Source organism: Rhinatrema bivittatum, chromosome 1, assembly GCF_901001135.1.
Source record: "Rhinatrema bivittatum chromosome 1, aRhiBiv1.1, whole genome shotgun sequence".
NCBI lineage: Eukaryota > Metazoa > Chordata > Amphibia > Gymnophiona > Rhinatrematidae > Rhinatrema > Rhinatrema bivittatum.
In genome coordinates this window covers 419,288,424-419,310,724 of record NC_042615.1, presented here as the reverse complement: position 1 = coordinate 419,310,724, position 22,301 = coordinate 419,288,424, and the positions used below count along the sequence as shown (strand labels likewise).

Genomic DNA, 22,301 nt, shown 5'->3' with positions numbered 1-22,301 from the left:
CTCAGGAAGTGGGAGACGTCCGGATGAGATGTTAGACTAATGCCTTCCACTTTGGTTCCGAAGCATGCCAACGCAGCCACCTGAACCTTGATGGAGTTGAGAGACAACCCCTTCTGTAAGCCGTCCTGCAGGAATTCCAGGATCATGGGAATTTTGGCTGTCCGTGGAAGGATGTCGTGGTCTTCGCACCAGCTTCGAATATTCTCCATATTCGTATGTAGGTTAGCGATGTGGAGAACTTGCGTGCTCGGAGCAAGGTGTCAATCACCGCCCTCGAGTATCCGCACTTCTTCAGGTGTGTCCTCTCAATGGCCAGACTGTAAGAGAGGATAGAGTTGGGTCTTCGTGGAGGATCGGGCCTTGCTGGAGCAGATCCCTGTGTGGGGGTAGGGGGAGAGAGCTCCCCATCAAGATTCTTCGCATGTCTGCGTACCACGGCCTTCTTGGCCAGTCCAGGGCCACCAGAAGTACTATCCCCCTGTGGTGTTTTATCTTGCGGATGATCCCGCCCAGTAGGGGCCACGGGGGAAAGACGTATAGCAGGTCTTCTTGTGGCCAGGTCTGGATGAGGGCATCGATCCCTTGGGATTGTGGTTCTCGTCTGCAACTGAAGAAGCTGGGGACCCTGGCGTTGGACCAGGTTGCCAGGAGATCCATGGATGGGGTTCCCAGCGGTTTACTATCAACTGGAAAGCTGTGGACGACAGCATCCATTCCCCTGGGTCTAGACTCTCTCTGCTGAGGTAGTCCGCAGCGACGTCGTCTTTTCCCGCAATGTGGGCAGCTGAGATCCCTTGTAGGTTTGCTTCCGCCCACGCCATTAGGGAATCTATTTCCAGGGACACCTGTTGGCTTCTGGGTCCTCCCTGGCGGTTGATGTGGGCAACTGTTGTGGCGTTGTCAGACATGACTGACAGATTTGCCCTGGAGTCTGTGACGAAACCGTACGCAGGCTAGTCTGACCGCCCGGGCTTCCAGTCGGTTGATGTTCCACCCCGACTCTTCCTTGTTCCATTGCCCCTGGGCAGTCAGTTCCTGGCAGTGGGCTCCCCACCCTCGTAGGCTCACATCTGTGGTGAGCAAGACCCAGGTTGGTGGAAATAGCCTTACTCCCTTGCTTAGATGGTCTTCTTGTAGCCACCACTGGAACTGGTTCCACACTTCCTCCGTGAGCTGGAGGCGAACGGAGTAGTCCTGGGACATTGGGTTCCATCGTGATAGTAGGGAGTGCTGTAGCGGTCGCATGTGGGCTCTTGCCCAGGTGACCACTTCCAGGGTTGATGTCATGAGGCCAAGGACTTGGAGGTAGTCCCATACTTTGGGGCGGGGACCTCCTAGCAGGTTTCGCAATTGGTTCATCAGTTTTCTTCTCCTTGTAAGGGGAAGAACGACCTTGTCTTGTTTGGTATTGAACCAGACTTCCAGGTATTCTAGAGATTGGGAGGGCTGCAGATAGCTCTTGTTTGTGTTGATGACCCACCCGAAGCTCTCCAGTAGAGTCTAGACTCTGGTGGTTGCCTGGTAACTTTCGTCTGGAGATTTTGCCCTGATCAGCCAATTGTCCAGATATGGATATATGAGGATTCCTTCTTTCCTCAGTGTTGCCGCCACTATCACCATGATTTTGGTGAACATGCGGGGGGCTGTGGCTAGCCCGAAGGATAGTTCCCAGAACTGGTGGTGGTGGTCCAGGATCGTGAAGCATAGGAAGCGCTGATGATCGTGATGGACTGGGATGTGCAGATAGGCTTCTGACAGGTCCAGGAATGTAAGGAATTCTCCCAGCTCTATCGCCCTTATGACCTAGCGCAGGGTTTCCATGCAGACGTGTGGTACCCTCAGGTAGCAGTTGACCAATTTGAGGTCCAGGATGGGCCGGAACGTTCCCTCTTTCTTGGGGATGATAAAATAGATGGAATAGTGCCCAGTATTCTGTTGTTTCATGGGCACCGGTGTTATGGCCTTTAGGGCAAGCAATTTGGCTAGTGTGGTTTCCACTGCCATCCTCTTGGAGGGTGTGTGGCAAGGAGATTTCACAAACTTGTCCAGAGGGATGTTGTGGAAGTTCAGACAGTATCCTTCTCGAATGATGGTTAGGACCCACTTGTCCGCAGTTATCGCGACTCATCTTTGAATAGGGCAAGCCTGCCCCCTATGGCTTCTTCCTGTGAATGGATTGGCTGATTCTCATTGTGGGGTGCAGCTGGGGCCTGTGCCAGAGCTGGCTCCCTCTTGTTGTGTTTGTTCCGAAAGGACTAGCCCCTGTCTGCAGGGTGAGGGGCTTGTTATATACTCTTGTAGGGTCTGAAGTGCTGTGATCCTCTGCCCCTAGGGGCAGAGGATCACAGCACTTCAGACCCTACAAGAGGAGAGGGGCCTTGGCATTTGTTCTTGGCATTTGTTCTCCCTACAGAGGAGAGGGGCGTTGGCATTTGTTCTTGTCCTCCGGTAGGCGAGGTACTGGAGATTCGCCCCATTTGTCGGCTAACTTCTCCAGTTCGCTTCCGAACAGGAGGTCTCCTTTAAAGGGCATTCTCGTGAGTTTCATCTTGGAAGTCGTGTCAGCTGACCAGCTTCGGAGCCAGAGTTGCCTTCTGGCTACCACTACGGATGAGACGCCCCTGGCTGAGGTGCGTACCAGGTCAGAGGTCACATCCGTGAGGAAGGATACCGCTGATTCTAGTGCTTCGCCAGGCGTGGCGGCGTTCCTGGTCATGGATAAGCAGGCGCGTTACCACGGCACAGCAGGCAGCAATCTGTAGTGACATAGCTGATACGTCGAATGACTGTTTAAGGATGGATTCCAGACGTCTGTCCTGGGCATCTTTGAGTGCAGCTCCTCCCTTAACTGGGATGGTAGTGCGCTTTGTGACCACGCAGACTATGGCGTCCACTTTAGGGAACACTAGTAGATCTTTAGCTGAGGGTTCCAGAGAATATAGGGCTTCCAGGGCCCTCTCCCCTTTGAAACTGGCCTCCGGGCATCTCATTCCAAGTTGATCAGCTGTTGGACGGCTTGCAGCAAGGGGAAATGGCGAGAGGACTGACGGAGCCCTTCTAGGACAGGGTTCGTCTTTGGTGCCTCTGTGGCACTTGTGCCTGGAATGGCGAGCTCCTTCAAGCTAAGAGCCATGAGATCTGGTATCTCGTCTTTGGAGAAGAAACGTCTCATGGTTCGGTAAAGTTCCGTTCCTGGAGGTATTTCCCCTTCCTCCAGGGAGTCTTGATCCTCGTCCGAGGTGTCTGTGTCCCCTATGGTGAGGCTTTTGGCCGGGGGGGAGCACATCACTGGAAGGCCTGGAGGGCCCTGGGAGGCAAGGGTCCTCTGGTGGCGGATGTGTCTGTGCCATCGGTGGCGGTTGCATGTGGACAAAGGTGTGTAAGACCCTTAAAGAATTTTAACCAGGAGAAGGATCCTGGGTCTAGATTAAAGGCCGCTGCGTTCCCCAGGGACACCGTTTGGGGGAGGGTCGTGCTGGGCATAGAGAGGTCAGGGGTACTATCGGTGGATCCGGATTCCTGTTCTGGCTGGGGAGGGCCTTGTCCAGGTTCTCCCAGGGCCTCCTCGCACTGTAGACACAGAGCCGTGGCCTCCTTGTGCTGCGCCGCTCTTATGTGGCAGGCTGGGCAGAGGGCTTGTGCCTTGGTTTTCTTGGCCGGTGGTGCCATGGTTTTGTGCACGTAGGTCACTGAAACTCCAGTCTGTGCGTTTAAAGTGCACGCCGGGAGGCTTAGCTATGCGCTCCGGGTGTTACCCAAGATGTGCGTGTAGGCCGGGATTCGCGCTCACTGAGATGCATGTGCCACTGGGCGCACGGCCTTAACTTGTGCGCCCGGAACAGTTGTGCGCGTAGCTGTGCATATGGCAACTATGCGCGCGCCGCTGTGCACACAAGTAATTTGTGTGCCCGGCTCGTCCCTGTGCGCACGGTTCAGTTAGGCGGACAGAGTGGCGAAATGGCGTCGGTGCCCACGCGAGCAAGATGGTGACCACCTCAGAGGGTCTCCACGTGGGAGGACCCTCGTATCCGATCAGGGTCTAGCCCGGCCTGGGCTGATCAACCCGATGGTACAGACGCCGGCAGGCAATCTGTGCGGCTATTGGAGCCTCGGAGACCGGAGACTTAGAAAAAAAAGTTTTCTACCTTACCTTGTCTCGGCATTTCCCGGTTTCGTTCCGGGCAGTCTCCGGCTGCGGGGGCACAGGGAAGTACCTTCACCGCTGCGCTCGGTATTGCACCCGCTGCTTCTCAGCCGCTCCCTTTGCCGGGGGCTAAGTCCACGTCAGGAACCGGCTACCGGACCGAGGCTTACTTCTGAGGGATCTCGGAAATCACCTCAGAAAATCTCAACTGGGGGAGGGACTCTTAGGTATCACCGCAGGAGAGCGGGGCTCGTCTGGAGAGGTAAGATTTATTCTTTGTTTGGAATTTTCTCTTTCTTCTTTTGTTTGAAGATCTCTAACGCTGAGCAAGCGTGTATAGAGTCCTGAACTGCTATGGAGACGGAAAATACTGAAGAGCAGAACTTCCTGCACGGGTATATGTACTGGTGCTGACGTCAGATTAAAATCTGACTCAGTCTCCAACTGCTACCAGGAGCACACTATACCCACTGGTCCTGAATCCTGAAGAAATGGAGTAACTTTTCTATTACACCTTAAGTTTACATTTCTGCTTAGGGGGTATCCTGAATCAAGCAGCAGTTTTTACTTTCTTTAAAAGAAGGCTTGGGGGTAGCCTGTGTGGAACGGCAGTTGCTACTACCCAAAAAAAGCATTCTGGGCAGACTGGATGGATCATGTTGGACTTTATCTGCTGCTGTTTACTCTTATTATATAATTCTTACCTTTTACTTCTTTATGTATTACTTTGGTAACACATACAAATTTTTAGGCAAAAAGTATTTCTTGGATTTTGAATGTCAAAAGGTACTTACCGATGCCAAAAACAAAGATGTGAAAACTGAATAAAATTGACTCCCTGAGTATGGATGGGATTCTGCACTCCTATCCCACTGCTGTCTGATCCCTGGTGAAGGATAATCCTAATAAAACTGTCTCCTGTTGCTTTTTTTCGAGTTCTATTCACTACCAATAGGGAAAGCCTCAGGACCTCATCTGCAATCTCACTAATACATCTTTCATGTTTCCAGATATTTTTTCTGCCTTCTCTGCTATCGCTGCATTCAACAGAGAATGTTAAACTTATTTCTTAAGAGTGGTCATAATTTTAAAATGAAGCTATTAGGAAAATTACAGGAAGAGTGCACTAAACATTCTTCTGGCTTCATAGCCTTCAAGATGGCGCACTACCAAAGAACTGCAAGCAAGAACAAAATATACTCTGTTACAAGTAGTCTACACTCAGCAAATGCAGTTAATTTACCTATTCTTCCCAGTCCAATAATTCCTACAGTGCTTTCGGACAGCCCATATCCACACATCCATTCTGGTGCCCATGTCTTCCATCCGCCACTGAAAGTACAAATTAAGGATCTCAAAAAAAAGTCTCTCAGAATTTTTGTTTTAAACTAAAATTGTGACAATTAGAAGGCAGTAAGAATTTCTTTTTAAGATCAGAAAGTAAAATAGTTACTATAGCTTGACAGTCAGCTCACAACTGCCCCTACAAGAGTAAAAATTTGGCTAGGATGCAAGGTTGCACTATTATTTCTTTATTGTCGTTTTTTTCTAATGGAGGGGAAAAGCTCCAGGAAAATTCCCCTTCCATTAAAAAATAACAAAAAAAAACCCCTACCCAAAAATCCCCTCAGACATGCAATTATCTGCAACCTGGACAGGAATTAGGAATGCTATACTCTTATTTTTGAACTAAGAGTCCATATCTGCCTAAGACTGGTATTGCTTCTTCTCTCAAACTCAGATTCAAGAATCTTTATTGGCAAGACAAGGACATGTAATGTCTGATTTGCATGTGGTCACACTGACGAAGAGTAGCCGACTTATTTATAAGCGAGTATTTGGATATTCTTATAGTCTGACCTTGGGCTGGTCCTGTTTGTGAGTGCTGTCAATGCACCACCTGTTTACCACCTGTATACTTGGACTGAAATTCTTGACCTATTGCAAATCCTTTGAAGTAAATTGAACTTGTTATTACTTAGCACTTTGTAGGCTGCTTAGCTCGAGGCTTTAGCACTACAAAAGCTACCCAGCACCTCAGAATGATACTGACCAGACTCCTCTGATACCTGACCAGTAAGTTTACCTGCTTTGTCTTGGGCAGTGCTTGAGCTTCCCCGTTTTATGGAACTCCCTACCAGAGAAATTATGGGGACGCGAAGGTGTTTAAAAAGCAGATAAAAGTAATTTTATACAAGAAGGAATATGGATGATAGAAGCCAAGTATATTATAAAGTTGTATTTTATAGTACTTTAGTGTGCTATATGTAATAAGATTGCATTGTTTTATTGTGTTTTTTAAAACATAATCCGCTCTGAATGCGATAGCTAGAAGTTAGTGTAATATAAAATTTAATATAAATAAAATAAATAAAAATAAAGAACTTTTTTGTTTAGCCCTGTTATCTCTGGACCAGCACTGGGGATGTCTCTGAAATGAAGTGACTTAATCGAGAGAGAATGCTAAAGTGGAACCTTCATCTGCTGGTAATAAGCTGGACTTGCTGGGGAAAAGCACTTAAATCTTGAGAAAAAAAATTTTTCTTGGAGGGGTCAACTATTATTGGCTGTGTATACTGTGGGCTAGTTTCAAAGCAATTGACTGCCAGTGTTAGAATTATGCATGTTCTGGGAAAATAGACTTTGGATTAATTATGTAAACTACTAAAGGTTGGTGTTTATTGCCAGCGTTAGAATTGTGAGTTTGCAAAGATCACCTAAATGATCTGAAAAGTACTGGTTCCTGGGCAACTAGTCAATGGTTTGATTCCCACCCTAGTCAATTATATAATTACTTCTCCCACTAGGAGAAAAAGCTTCAAAATAAGAGTTAGTGATTTAGAATAACATTCAATTAACCCCAATTTTAATGATTAATTTTAGTTCTGTTGCTGGTCATTCACAAATTAACATTAGTCACCTAATTTAAAAACTATAGAGTTAAGAGACACAAATAAATTTAAAAGCCCTAATCAAATTTAACCACCTTTAAATTGAGACATACCTTCTGCTTAATCAGTTTTTAAGACTTTTGCAACTCAACAAATTAAGATGCAGATAGAAGTCTAGAAAACTAAAAAGTCATGGTATAGGAAGTTATGTCTTTCTGTGGATTACAAACTGATTAAAAGACAGGAAACAGAGAGTAGGATTAAACAGTCAGTTTTCTCAGTGGAAAAAGATGAACAGTGGAGTGCCTCAGGGATCTGTACTTGAACTGGTGCTTTTTAATATATTTATAAATGATCTGGAAAGGGGTACAATGAGTGAGGTGATCAAATTTGCAGGTGACAAAATTATTCAGAATAATTAAATCACATGTGGATTCTGATAAATTGCAGGACCTTGCAAGACTGGAAGATTAGGCGTCCGAATGGCAGATGAAATTTAATGACAAGTGCAAGATGATGCACATAGGGAAAAATAACCCATGCTGTGGTTAAACAATGTTAGAAGGTTCCATATTAAGAGTTGCCACCCAGGAAAAAGATCCAGGCATCATAGTGGATAATACATTGAAACAGTCAGCTCAGTGTGCTGTGGCGGTCAAAAAAGCAAACAGAATGTTAGGGAATGGTAAATAAAATGGAGGATATCATAATGCCTCTGTATCACACTCCATGGTGAGACCACACCTTGAATACTGTGTACAATTCTGGTCACTACATCTCCACAAAGATATAGTTGCACTGGAGAAAATACATAGAAGTATGGCCAAAATTAAGGGCATGGAACGGTTTTCCCTTTAAAGAAAGGCTAAAGATGTTAGGGTTGTTCAGCTTGGAGAAGAGACGGCTGAGCAGGACAATATGAGAGAGGTCTATAAAATCATGAAAGAACTTAAACGGGCAAATGTGAATGGAGAAATTACTACCTCTGATAATTTCCTTTTCTTTAATGAAGACAGGTTAATCCACACCAGATGGAGACAGAGCAAAGCTGACTTCACAGTATATATACCCTAGCACTTACATGAGCCCGCCAGTATTCTCTACAAAAGCCAACTAAACAATACATGAACATAACTATTAACATACAACCATTCAAGCAGTCAGTTAACAGGAAAACACTGAGCTCAGACAAGGAGTGCAATATCACTGATCTAGGGACTGGATCTGACACTGACTAGTAATCTCTGGAAATGCAGTCACACAGGAGGACAATAGCACCACCATCTGGCAGCCAAGGGCAGGAAAGTGAATTAACCTGTCTTCATTAAAAAAAAAAAAAAAGGAAATTATCAGTTAAGTAGTAATTTCTCCTTTCTTAGCATTCAGACAGGTTAATTCACACCGGAGAGATGTACCAAAGCTACTCCTGAACAGGGCAGGAGGCTGCCCACGCTCCGATCAACAGCGCACGTGCGAAGGCTGCATCCTCCCGGGCCTGCATATCCATGCGGTAATGCCTGAAAAAGGTGTGTAAGGAGGACCACATCGCAGCTCGACAAATCTTGACGGAAGACAACAATCTAATCTCCGCCCATGACACTGCCTGAGCCCTAGTGGAATGAGCACTGACCTGACTAGGCAACAGCTGCTCAGCATCCACATACGTGGCCATGATAACATCCTTAATCCAGTGGGATATTGTAGCCTATGATGCTGGCTCACCATATTACTCCTACTGTGGCGTATAAACAGCCAGTCTGTCTTCCCGAGAGGTTTAGAAACCTCCAAATACCTAATGACATGCTGCTTGACATCCAAGGTCTGTAACAGGTGATATTCATCCACATCTCTCTCCCTGTCCAGTATGGCAGGAAACTAATTCAAGTGAAAATCCAAAACTACCTTCAGCAAAAATGGATGGAACAGTTTGTTGCTGTACCGCCCGCAGAGTCACTTGCAGAAACGGTTCCTGGAAAGATAAGACCTGCAGTTTGGAAACTCTATGCGCAGAACAAATTACCACCAGAAACTCCATCTTCAAAGTAACCTCAAGGAAAGGCTATGCGGTGGTCAAAAGGTGGGGACCCACCAGAAAATCCAGAGCCAGATTAAGACTCCACAAGGGCACTGGCAACCAGAAGGGAGGACAAAGATGCTTTACCCCTTTTAAAAACTGGGCCACATCCGGATGTGCCGACAAGGGTTTACCATTCATCTGACCTTGGAAACAGGCAAAAGCCGCCACCTGTACCTTCAAGGAATTAAGGGCCAAACCCTTAATCAACCCATCCTGCAAAAAATCCAAAATGAGCAGGAACTTAATTGAATGAGGATGAACTCCCTCGTTCTTCACACCAAGCCTCAAACACTCGCCAAACCTGAACATAGGCTAAGGAAGTTACTCCTGGGGGAATTTAGTGCAAAAAAAGTTTTAATTCTGCAAAATTCTGCATACTTTATAGTGGTCAAAATAACACAATATACATGACAGCTTTTAAGTGATTAATTTAAAATGTAATACAGAAAAAAGCCATTATTTAAATATGCAGAATTTTAAATATTTTGAGCAGAATTTCCCTAGAAGTTCACTGTAAGAGTGTCCGTTCCACTCTCAATCCCTACTTCCCTGGCCACTTTGCCCTCTCAGGCCCCAACATCTCCACCTGCCAGTATCTCTCCCCTCCACCTCTAGGTTCAAACCCTTCCATTCTATCTCCACTCCCAGAGTTTGACCCCTCTCTCACTATTGCCCTTCTCATAGACACCCCCTGTCCCTCTCACTCACACACAGGCTCCCTCTCTCTAGTGCAATGCACACCTCCTCACTCTCTCACATACATACCCTCATACAGGCTCCCTTTCTCTCTCACGCATACACCCTCACACAGGTAAACTATGTCTCTCTCACACACCCTTTCACACAGGCTCTCTCTCACATATATACAGTGCCTTCACAGGCTCTCACAAACAAGCACACTCAGATACACACTCCCTTTTTAAACACACACCAGCTCCCAATCTTTCACACATATACAAACTCCTTCACAATCTCCTCACATAGGCTCCCTCTCTTTGGCACCCACACTCGCGCATCCTGACACGTGCTCTCTCTCACTCCTCCAGGCTCGCAGTCTTTTACACACACACACACTCTCCGAGGCCTGCATCTTTGCTACGAGAAGGACGGGCTCCACTCGCAGCATGTCAGGGCCTTCATCTTTGCCACGAGCGGGACAAGCTCTGCTTGCGGCATGCTGAGACCTCCTCCATCTTCGCCAGATTCTGCGCAAAAAATGGCAATTCTGCGCAGGGGGTATTCTGCACTCCACAGTAGTGTAGAATTCTCCCAGGACTAGGAAGTGGAGAATTTTCATGCTCAAAGCAAGGTGGAAATCACAGCAATGGAGTATCCATGCTTCAGCAACCAAGTCTTCTCAAGGGCCATACCATAAGACAAAATTGAGTCAGATCTTCGTGAAGAATAGGCCACAGCAGATCCCTGTGGGCCAGAAAATGGAGAGGAGAGCCCACAAGGAGCCTCTGCAGATCTGCATACCATGGCCTCCTGGGTCAATCTGATGCCACCAGAAGCACCATCCCCGTGTGTCTCTCGATCCTCTGAATCACTCTGCCCAACATGGGCCACAGGGGAAAGGTTGCTCCTGCACAAGGACATCGATGCTCAAAAACTTCAGCTCTCTCCTGAACTGAAGAAGTGAGGAACCTTCCCACTGTGTGATGTCGCCAGCAAGTCTAGAAATGGGAGGCCCCAGTGGCCCTCTATGAGTGGGAACGCTCATGTCTGCTGAGAAAGTCGGCTCTTACATTGTCTTTTCCTGCAATATATGATGCTGAGATTTCCTGAAGATTTACCTCAGCCCATTCTATGAGTTGGGCTATTTTCTGAGACACTTGCTGGCTCTTGGTTCCTCCCTGGTGATTGATGTAAGCCACTGTCGTCGCATTGTCTAACATTATTTAGACCTCTTGACCCTGCAAGCTGTCGACGAATCACAGGCATGCCAGCTCGTGCCGTTCAGTTTCCAGCTGACTGATGTTCCAGCACCCCAGCACTGTCAACTCCTGATAGTGAGCCCCCCCCCAACCCTAGAGGCTCGCATCAGTCATGAATAGTAGCCAGTCCGGTGTTCGAAGGGAAACGCCCTTCCTTAGATAATCTGCTTGCAACCCAATATTGACTGGGTAAATGTATCATCGGGACACGCTAGAGTGATAAAGTTCCTGGATGGAATAAATGATAGCTTTATGGAGCAATTGGTTCAGGAACCGACGAGAGAGGGAGCAATTTTAGATCTAATTCTCAGTGGAACACAGGATTTGGTGAGAGAGGTAATGGTGGCGGGGCCGCTTGGCAATAGTGATCATAATATGATCAAATTTGATTTAATGACTGGAAGGGGGACAGTAAGCAAATCCACGGCTCTCGTGCTAAACATTCAAAAGGAAAACTTTGATAAAATGAGAAAAATAGTTAGAAAAAAACTGAAAGGAGCAGCTACAAAAAGTAAAAGTGTGCAAGAAGCGTGGTCATTGTTAAAAAATACCATCCTAGAAGCACAATCCAGATGTATTCCACACATTAAGAAAGGTGGAAAGAAGGCAAAACGATTACCGGCATGGTTAAAAGGGGAGGTGAAAGCTATTTTAGTCAAATGATCTTCATTCAAAAATTGGAAGAAGGATCCAACAGAAGAAAATAGGATAATGCATAAACGTTGGCAAGTTAAATGTAAGACATTGATAAGACAGGCTAAGAGACAATTTGAAAAGAAGTTGGCTGTAGAGGCAAAAACTCTCAGTAAAAACTTTTTAAAATATATCTGAAGAGAAAGTCTGTGAGGGAGTCAGTTGGACCGTTAGATGATCGAGGGGTTAAAGGGGCACTTAGAGAAGAAAAGGCCATCGCGGAAAGATTACATGATTTCTTTTCTTTGGTGTTTACTGAAGAGGATGTTGGGGAGGTACCCATACTGGAGAAGGCTTTCATGGGTAATGATTCAGATGGACTGAACCAAATCACGGTGAACCTAGAAGATGTGGTAGACCTGACTGACAAACTTAAGAGTAGTAAATCACCTGGACCAGATAGTATACACCCCAGAGTTCTGAAGGAACTAAAAAATGAAAAAATGAAATTTCAGACCTATTAGTAAAAATTTGTAACCTGTCCTTAAAATCATCCATTGTAGCTGAAGACTGGAGGTGATGCATATAGGGAAAAATAACCCATTCTATAGTTACACAATGTTAGGTTCCATATTAGGTGCTACTACCCAAGAAAGATCTAGGCGTCATAGTGGATAACACATTGAAATCATCAGTTCAGTGTGCTGCGGCAGTCAAAAAAGCAAACAGAATGTTGGGAATTATTAGAAAGGGAATGGTGAATAAAACGGAAAATATCATAATGCCTCTGTATCGCTCCATGGTGAGACTGAACCTTGAATACTGTGTACAATTCTGGTCACCGCATCTCAAAAAAGATATAATTGCAATGGAGAAGGTACAGAGAAGGGCGACCAAAATGAAAAAGGGAATTGAACAGCTCCCCTATGAGGAAAGACTAAAGAGGTTAGGACTTTTCAGCTTGGAGAAGAGATGGCTGAGGGGGGATATGATAGAGATGTTTAAAATCATGAGAGGTCTAGAACGGGTGGATGTGAATCTGTTTTTTACTCTTTCGGATAATAGAAAGACTAGGGGGCACTCCATGAAGTTAGCATGGGGCACATTTAAAACTAATCTGAGAAAGTTCTTGTTCACTCAACGCACAATTAAACTCTGGAATTTGTTGCCAGAAGATGTGGTTAGTGCAGTTAGTATAGCTGTGTTTAAAAAAGGATTGGATAAGTTCTTGGAGGAGAAGTCCATTACCTGCTATTAATTAAGTTGACCTAGATAATAACCACCGCTATTACTAGCAACGGTAACATGGAATAGACTTAGTTTTTGGGTACTTGCCAGGTTCTTATGGACTGGATTGGCCTCTGTTGGAACAGGATGCTGGGCTTGATGGACCCTTGGTCTGACCCAGTATGGCATGTTCTTATGTTCTTAACCACCACTGCAGTTGGATGCTGATCTCCACCGGTAAGTGAATCCGTATCGAGTAGTCCTGATACCGTGGACTCCTAAGTACAAGCTGTGTGCACTGAAGAGGACACATATGCACCTTTGCCCACAGAACTACTGCAGTTAAGACCATACCATCAGGCATACTGTTTTTGTCAATAGCTGCACCTACGTTATCAGTTTCTGAATGTCGCTCTCCGGTAGAAACACCCTGCCTTGCTTCGTGTTGAAACGAACACCAAGATACTTCAGTGTCTGGGATGGCTGCAGATTGCTCTTGGCCAAGTTCACCACCTAACCTAGATCCTGTAGCAAAGAGATCACCTTGCGTGAGACCTGAAGGCTCTCTTTCATAATCTTGGCTCAAATTAGCCAATCATCTAAATACAGGTGGACCAGAATGTCATCCTTTCTCAACACTGCTGTTACCACCATGACCTTTGAGAAGGTTCTGGGCGCGGTGGCCAAACAGAAGGGTAGCGCTTGAAACTGATAATGTTGCCCCAAAACAGCGAAACGCAGAAACCGATGATGCTCCAGCCAGAAGAAAATATGCAGGTACACTTCTGACAAATCTAGAGGTGAAAGAAACTCCCCCGATTGTACTGCCAATATCACCAAGCGTAAAGTTTCCATGCGGAACCGAGTCACTCGCAAATGACGGTTGACTCCCTTGAGATCCAGGATAGGGCAAAAGGAACCCTCTTTCTTGGGTACAAAGAAATAAATGGAATATCGGTCCATATTTACTTGTGACATGGGCACTGGGATCATAGCCCGCAGGCTGAGGAGCCTTGACAATGTAAACTCCACTGCCTGTTTCTTCTCAGAGAGATGCAGGGAGACATCATAAAAATGTCCCGAGGAACACTGAGAAACTCCAGAACATAGCCATCTCTTATCACCTCCAGAACCCACTGGTCTGACGTGATTTGAACCCACCTCCGATAAAAAAGAGAAAGGCGACCCCCTATTTCCTGTTCCTGGGTCAGCACACCTTCATTGAGGGGGTTGGGGGCACCCCTGCTTGAGCCTGCACCCCTTCTTGGCTGCCTGGAATGAAAGGACCGAGACCTACCCAAAGGTCGAGCACTCTGAGAAGCCACTCCTCTGTAGGGTCGAAAGCGTTTGAAACTCTCTGAGAAGAGAGAAAGCCACAGTCGCTCAGCAGAGCATGGTTCGGAGATTGGTATCTTCAAAGGAAACTGGTAAACCAAGTAAGTCAGAATGTCTCGATAGAAAGGTGGTTGTAAAAGCTGAAAAGACCCAGATGTATTTAAATAAAGAGCATGCAAGTAATATTGACTCTAAACTGCCTGCATCATCTGATAAGCAGGTTATGGGTACATAAAAAATAGAAATACACTTAAATCTACTTTAAAATGTCTGAATGCGAATGCCAGAAGTCTGAAAAATAAGACTGGAGCATTAGAATGTATGGTAAAGGAAGATATAGATATAATAGATATGTCAAAGACCTGCTGGAACGAGGATAACCAATGGGACACTGTGATACCGGGGTACAAATTATATCGACATGACAGGGCAGATAAAATTTGTACAGAGATGGCACTATATATGTTAAGGATGGTATAGGGTCAAGCAGGATAAAAGATTGCAGAAAACAAATTGCACTCTGGAATTTTTTATTGATAAAAATTCCAAGGTTAAAAGGGAAGCATACAGATGCTGATATCTTTGAACAACTAAATTAATTCTCTTTGAAACTGGGACGACAGACTAAAGAATAACAAAATCACTGGGACTAGATAGTATTCACTCCAGAGTCCTGAAGGAATTCAAACATGAAATTACAGACCCATTTCTGATGATTTATATCCTGTTATTTGAAGGTGGACAATGTGACGCCAATTTTTAAAAAGAGCTCCAGGGGTGATCAGGGAAACTAAAGACCAGTGAGCCTGAAGTGCCAGTGCCAGAGAAAATGGTAGAAGCTATTCTTAAAAACAAAATTACTGACCACATCTCTCTCTCCAGGAGCAGCCCAAAACATTTTACACTGTGGATCCCTAAAGGCTAGAGGGGATGGGAATGAATGAAAAGAAGCAGGGGGTAGTGGGCCTGGGAGTAACCTGCACGGAGCGGCAGTTGCTACCCTTGACAGAAACATGGAGTAACCTGCACAGAGCGGCATTTACTACCATGGGAAGCTTGGTCTTTTTCTGCCGTCATTGCTATGTTACATAGATAAACATGGGTTAATGGGGGAGAGTCAATATGGTTTTTGCAAAGGAAAGTCTTTTCTTACCAAATTTATTAGACCTTTTTTGAAGGTGTAAATAAACATGAAGATAAAGGAAAGCTGGTTGATACAGTGTATTTGGATTTTCAGAAGGCACTTGCCAAAGTCCCCTCATGAGAACTCCTCAGGAAATTGAGAAGTCATGGGATCAGAGACTGTGTTCAATTGTGGATTGATAATCGGATAAAAGACAGGAAATAGAGAGCAGGACTGAATGGTCAGTTTTTCAAATGGAGAAAGGTCATTAGTAGACTGCCCCAAGGGTCTATACTAGAATTTGAAGAAAGTAATAGTGAGTGAGGTGACCAAACTTGCAGATGAGACAAAAATTGTTTTGAGTCATTAAAATAGCAGCCGTTTATAAGAAACTACAAAAGGAGTTTGAGAGACTAAGAGACAGGGCATCTAAATGGCAGATGCAATTTAATGTGGACAAGTGCAAAGTAATGCATGTAAGGAAAAATAATCCCAAATACAGGTAACATGATGCTGGATTCCATGTCAGGAGTCACCACCCATGGAAAGGACCTCTGGGTCCTTGTGGACAATACCTGGAAATCTTCGGCTTAGTGTGTGGCGGTGGTCAAAAACCCAAATAGAATGTTAGGAATTATTTGGAAAGAAATAGAGAACTAAACTGAGAATATTATAATGCTTTTGTATAGATCCTTGATGTGGCTGCACCTTGAGAATTGTGTGCAGTTCTGGTTACCCCTTCTCAGAAAGAGAGAGACATAGAAAAGGTAGAGAAGGGCAACAAAAATGATAAAGGGGATGGAAAAGTTCCCTTATGGAGAAAAGCTAAACAGATTAGCTTGGAGAACAGTTGACTAAAAGGGATATGATTGAGATTTATAAAATCATGAGTGGGGTAGAACGAGTAATTAGGGATTTCCTCTTTCAAATTGTTGCGTCCGGTCTCAGACGGCTTTGACCCTTGAGACTCACTTTTTTCTCTACTCTCCCCACTGGTCTTGGGAAGATGGCTGCAAGCCGCGTCATCCGGCGCCCCCGGAACGGCTATGGCAAAGCCTCACACCATGTTTCTCCTAAGGGCCTCCTAGGGTGCGCGTGCGCATGCCACCCACGTCTTTATCCACGTCATGGCGGGAACCTCGGGGGCATTCCCCTCGAGTGACGTCATGCCATCCGGGTATTTAGCCTGCGCATGTTTGCTAACTCGTTGAGTTAGCAAGGATCGTGATACGGATCGATTGGATTGGACTCGTCCGGTCTAAGCTACTCTGCCGCTTCCTTGCTGCTGCTGGAAGCCCTCTCTGCCCTTCGGGGTATTCTCTAACCTGGGTACCCACTCCTCGGGTACCCTCTGCTTCCTTTCAGGTGCCTTACTGGGATCAGGTACTCGCGTCTCGAGGGCTGCTCTCCCTGCCTCGGTGCCTGTTACCATCTACTTCTGCCTGGTGGAATCCTCAACCTTACAGCTACCATCTAGTGAGTAATCTATTCTCAGTCTGTCTCATCTACAGCTCTGCCGTGCTGGGAAACCTACACCTGGATATCCCTATACCATTTTGGTGAGACAGGTTCCCTCTGCCGAGGGTCTTTGGACTGCTACCTCTGGATCACCTCACTACTGCCACCTCTGGTGGTATACATCAGCTTTACAATAAAAGACAAAACTCCGTGTTTGTGTGCCCCGAGTCTAGCCCAGTACTGGGGTTCCTCACGGGACTCCTCCCCGTGGGCGTGGTCATCTGCCACAGTACCCAAGAATCCACTCAAATACCTCGAAACCATAACACAGATAACATTAGGACTAGAGGGTACTCCATGAAACTAGCAAAACAAATCTTAGGAAACTTTTTCACTCAACGCACAATCGAGCTATAGAATTTGTTGTCAGAGGATATGGTCAAAGCAAGATTTATAAGGGGGGTTTATAAAAGAGGGTTGGACAAGTTCCTGATGGAAAAGTCCATTACCAGTTATTAGCCAGGCAGACTTGGGAAAGCCACACCTTATCCCTGAAAGTGAGAACGACAGTATACAAAATCAACAAATAAATAAACAATTAGGGATCTGCCAGGTACTTGTGACCCAGACTGGCTACTGTCAGAGACAGGATACTGGGCTCAATGGATCTTGTTCTGACTCAGCGTTGTTCTTCTTATTAGAACTGTCCTAGCTCCATACACTAAGGGGTCGATTTTAAAAGCAGTGCGTGCACGTCCATGTGTGCATGGTTCCCGGTGCATGAATGTTATAAAATCTGGTGGACGCACGCACATGTGCACCAGATTTTAAAATCTGTGCACGCGGCGCACGCAGGGCAGGGGGGAATTTTCGCAAAATATGTGCGGCAACGCAATCTGACCTCCCCCAGTTCCCTCCCAGTCCACTCCAATTAAGGAGCGGACTGAGAGGGAACTTCCCTGCCCCCCATCTAACCTTCCTCCCTGCCCCATAAACCTAACTATAGGAAAATTGGTTCTTACCTGCTAATTTTCGTTCCTATAGTACCACAGATCAGTCCAGACACCTGGGTTTTGCTTCCCTTCCAGCAGATGGAGACAGAGAAAAACTTCTAGAGGGCCCCTCTTAGGCTGGTGTGCCACCTGCTTCTCTTCAAAAACCAACAACTGAATAACCAAGAACTTAAGAACGGTATCCCCCAACCCCACAATGAGCAGAGGATGAGGGACAAAAAAACCAATTGAATTTGGCAGCTAAGACTGCATGCCCAAGATCAGGCAAGCAATAAGAAAATATTAGACGAGGGGACTCTTAGTTACACCTGAACACAGTAACTCAATCTCTGCAGTGGTCGGGCATCTGGACTGATCTGTGGTACTACAGGAACGAAAATTAGCAGGTAAGAACCAATTTTCCTTTCTCTGTACGTACCCAGATCAGTCCAGACACCTGGGATGTACCAAAGCTTCCCTAGACAGGGTGGGACAGAGAGTCCCACTCAGAGAACCCAATCGAAAAAAGGACAGGCTTTGGGATCCTGAACATCCAGGCGGTAATGCCTGGCAAAGGTGTTTAGAGATTTCCAAGTAGCTGCCCAGCAAATCTCCTGAGGAGAAACCAATTGACATTCCGCCCAGGATGTCGCTTGCGAATGTGTGGAATGGGCCCTTTAAACCCTCAGGGACAGGGCGACCATGAGATACATATGTAGAGGCAATCGCCTCCTTCAACCAACGCGCTAGCGTAGTTTTAGAAGCTTTCTGCCCCTTGTTAGTGCCGTGTCACTATACAAAAAGGTGATTCGACAGTCGGAAATTGTTGGTAACCTCCAAATAGCACAATAAAACTCTTCTCACATCCAGGTTATTCAAATCCCTGGCATGCAGAGATATGGACTCCTCATCAGAAAAGGCTGGAAGCTCCACCGACTGACTGAGATGAAAAGAAGTCACTACCTTCGGAAGAAAGGAGAGGAGCGTACGCATGGAGATTCTCGAGTCAGAGATTCTCAAAAACTGTTCTCTACAGGACAGAGCCTGTAGCTCAGAGATCCTTCTGGCGGAACAGATTGCCACCAAAAATACCGCTTTCAGCGTCAGATCCTTCAAGGTGGCTCTCTTAAGTGGCTCGAATGGCACAGCACACAAGCCCCCAAGGACCAGATTCAAACTCCATGAAGGACACACCCAACTGACAGGAGGACACAAATGCTTCATCTCCCGAAGAAAACGTATCACATCCGGATGAGTGCCAGGGAAGATCCATGAACCTTTCCTGTCAGGCATCCCAGGGCCACCACTTGAACCCTCAAAGAGTTGAATGATAGACCCTTTGTAAGGCCAGTCTGCAAGAAAGAGTGGATCGTGGTCACCGAGGCTCGATGAGGGTCCGCATTCTGTGTCTTGCACCAAGACTCGAAGACTCTTAACACCTGAATATATGCGATGGAAGTGGAAGGCTTCCAAGCTCGTAACAGAGTGGTAATGACATCCTCCAGATAGCCTCTCTTTCTCAACTGCCTCCTCTCAAAAGCCAGGCCACAAGACAAAAGCGATCCGCTTGATCCAAAAATATAAGGCCTTGACGCAGGAGATTTGGGAGCTGAATGAACCACAGGGGTCCGTCCAATGCCAGATTGATCAAGTCCGCGAACCACAGCCGACGCAGCCACTCTGGAGCCACCAGGATCACCTGGCCCAGATGAAGTTCTATTCTCCTAAGGACTTTGCCGATCAAAGGCCACGGAGGAAACACATAAAGAGGACATCCTGAGGCCAAGGGATGAGCACATCGACTCCCTTCGCTCTGCAGCTGAAGAATCGTTCTGCCTTGGCATTTCCGTGGGTCGCCATGAGATTGACATGCGGCTGACCCCACTTCCGGGAGATTAAGTCCATGGCACTCTCTGCTAACTCCCATTCTCTGGGGTCCAATTGTTGACGGCTGAGAAAATCCATCTGAAAATTGGAGGTTCCCGCTATATGGGAGGCCACCAGTATTGTCAAATGATGCTCGGCCCAGGACATCAGAATCTTCGCCTCCAGAGCTACCGCATGGCTCTTTGTTTCCCCTTGTCGGTTGATATAAGCCACCGTGGTTGCATTGTCCAACAGGACCCGGAGTGCCTTGTTGCCCAGAAGGGGAAGGAAGCTCTCCAAAGCCAGTCTTCACTGCCCTAGTCTCTAGACGGTTGATTGACCAGTTCGCCTCCTCCACGGACCATTGACCCTGTGCTGCTTGAGACTGGCATATATCTTCCCAGCTGGACAGACTGACGTCGGTGGTCACCACCATCCACTGAGGTACTTCAAAGGTCCATACTGTACTCCAGGTGACCTGGCGTCAGCCACCAAAGGAGATTGGACCTGGTGACTTCCGGGAGAGAGAGCTGGAGATGGAATTGTTCCGACAACGGATTCCAACGGGACAGCAATGCTCGCTGCAGATGTCTAATGTGAGCACAAGCCCATGGGACGAGCTCCAAGGTTGATGCCATGGAACCAAGAACCTGTAAACAGTCCCAGACCCTGGGCAATTGCATTTGCATCAGGTTCTGGACTTGAGCTCACAACAATCCTCTCTTCTGAGAGAAAAAAAGCTTTCCCATGTTTGTTTCGCCCCTTCGTACAGCCCCGAGAAGCCCCGAGCCATACCCTCGGAAAAAATCTAAAGCCATAATAAAGGTAGCTGCCAGCAAAGGTCCTGGGCTAAAGGATTCCGCAGTCTGGAATAAAGCCACCTCTCAACCTACCTCTCCAGCATCCACTCCAGCCTCTCCAGCAGCCACCCTGCATTCATTCCAGCCTCTCCAGCATCCACCCAGCATCCATTCCAACCTCTCCAGCAGCCACCCTGCATTCATTCCAGCCTCTCCAGCATCCACCCAGCATCCATTCCAACCTCTCCTACATCCATCAAGATTCTCCAGCATCCACCCAGCATCCATTCCAGCCTCTCCAGCATCCATCAAGACTCTCCAGCATCCATCCATTCTCGCCATTAACCCTTGTGCAACTACATCCAGCCAGACCAGCATTTAACACCACCCTCCACACCACCCTCTCCTCACCACCTGAGCAGGTAGCATGCAATCCTACCCCATTCCTATCATCTATCATCGCCACTCACACTTCTACAATCTCTCTCAACGGACCCTGAATCAGTCAACAAGATCACTCATCCCAATCATGCTCACACCACTGACCCAACTGCTAGGACTCACGATTTTCTCTCTAACCCTCTTCAACACTCAGTCCCTCACTAAGAAAACGCACATTCTGCATGATTACCTGCTTGAAACCAACCCAGATGTATGTGCTATTACCGAAACCTGGTTAAAAAGCACCGACACTGTACTGATAAACCAACTACCTACTCACCTTTACGACATCTTCTCAATTACCAGACCCAAAAAAAAAGGGGGAGGTCTGCTCTTAGCAACCAAGAAGGAACTGAATCTCAAACAGCAACCTATCAAGACCTCTTCCAAAAAATTAGAACTCGGTTTGTTTAAATCAAAATATATTCAAATTATCCTTGTCTACGCCCCACCGGGATCAATAGACTCGGATGCCTCACCCCTTATAGAAACCATCGCTAAATACATTAACATGGACTCACCTGCCATGATTTTGGGGGACTTCAATCTACACGTCGATGCCTCCCCGATCTCCCCCATCTGTGAAACATTCCTATCCACACTCCAGGCAATGGGCTTTGAACAAATAGTCAACAAACCCACCCATAAAGCTGGACACACACTAGACCTCATTTTCCTAAATTCACACCTATCATACACTAACACTCCAGACTGCACCCCAGTCCCCTGGTCCGACCACTCTCTCATATCAGCTACGCTTAAGACTAGAGGAAACCCCTCTCAACCACAACCTCATTCCACCATCCATCACAGAAGAAAATGTTCCTCCGATATTCTCAGTGAACATCTCTCCAAAGAACTCCCCAGCCTAGACACGTCTAACCCCAACGCAGCACTTCTATCCTGGCGCAATATCACGGAGCCCATAGCCAACAAACTCTGCCCCAAAGAGACGAAAACCATCAATTGGTCTCAAAAAAGGAAACAACCTTGGTACTCGCCGGAGCTGAAACGAATGAAGCAAAACCTCCGACACAAAGAAGGCTCTTGGCGGAAGTCCCCCAACTCTACAACGTTGTCCGATTACAAACGAATCATGCATCTTTACAGGATTACTCTCCTACAAGCAAAAAAAAACTATTACGCTAGCAGAATCCACGATATTCAATATGACGCAAGGGCCCTTTTCACCTATGTATCTCAACTTTCTAAACCCTCTGCTCCGTCCATTCCCGACGATCAGGCTCAATCCAAAGCCAATGAACTTGCACTCTTCTTTCAAGACAAAATTGCAAACACCCTAGCCCTTCTCCCTACTAAACCAACACCACTAGCTCTAAACCTCACCACCACAGGCTCCCCAAGTGCTACCCTAGA

General features: G+C 46.5%; 1 protein-coding gene across 3 annotated transcripts in view; it reads right to left on the bottom strand.

Annotated features, from left to right (window-relative positions):
• Positions 1 to 22,301, bottom strand: part of GRHPR (glyoxylate and hydroxypyruvate reductase) — a 152,149-nt gene that overhangs the window by 77,274 nt on the left and 52,574 nt on the right. For all 3 annotated transcript variants that reach the window (XM_029603025.1, XM_029603034.1, XM_029603042.1), the window contains one exon: positions 5,388 to 5,476. In XM_029603025.1, coding sequence (XP_029458885.1) covers positions 5,388 to 5,476 — 89 coding nt within the window. The remainder of the gene's footprint in view (positions 1 to 5,387; positions 5,477 to 22,301) is intronic.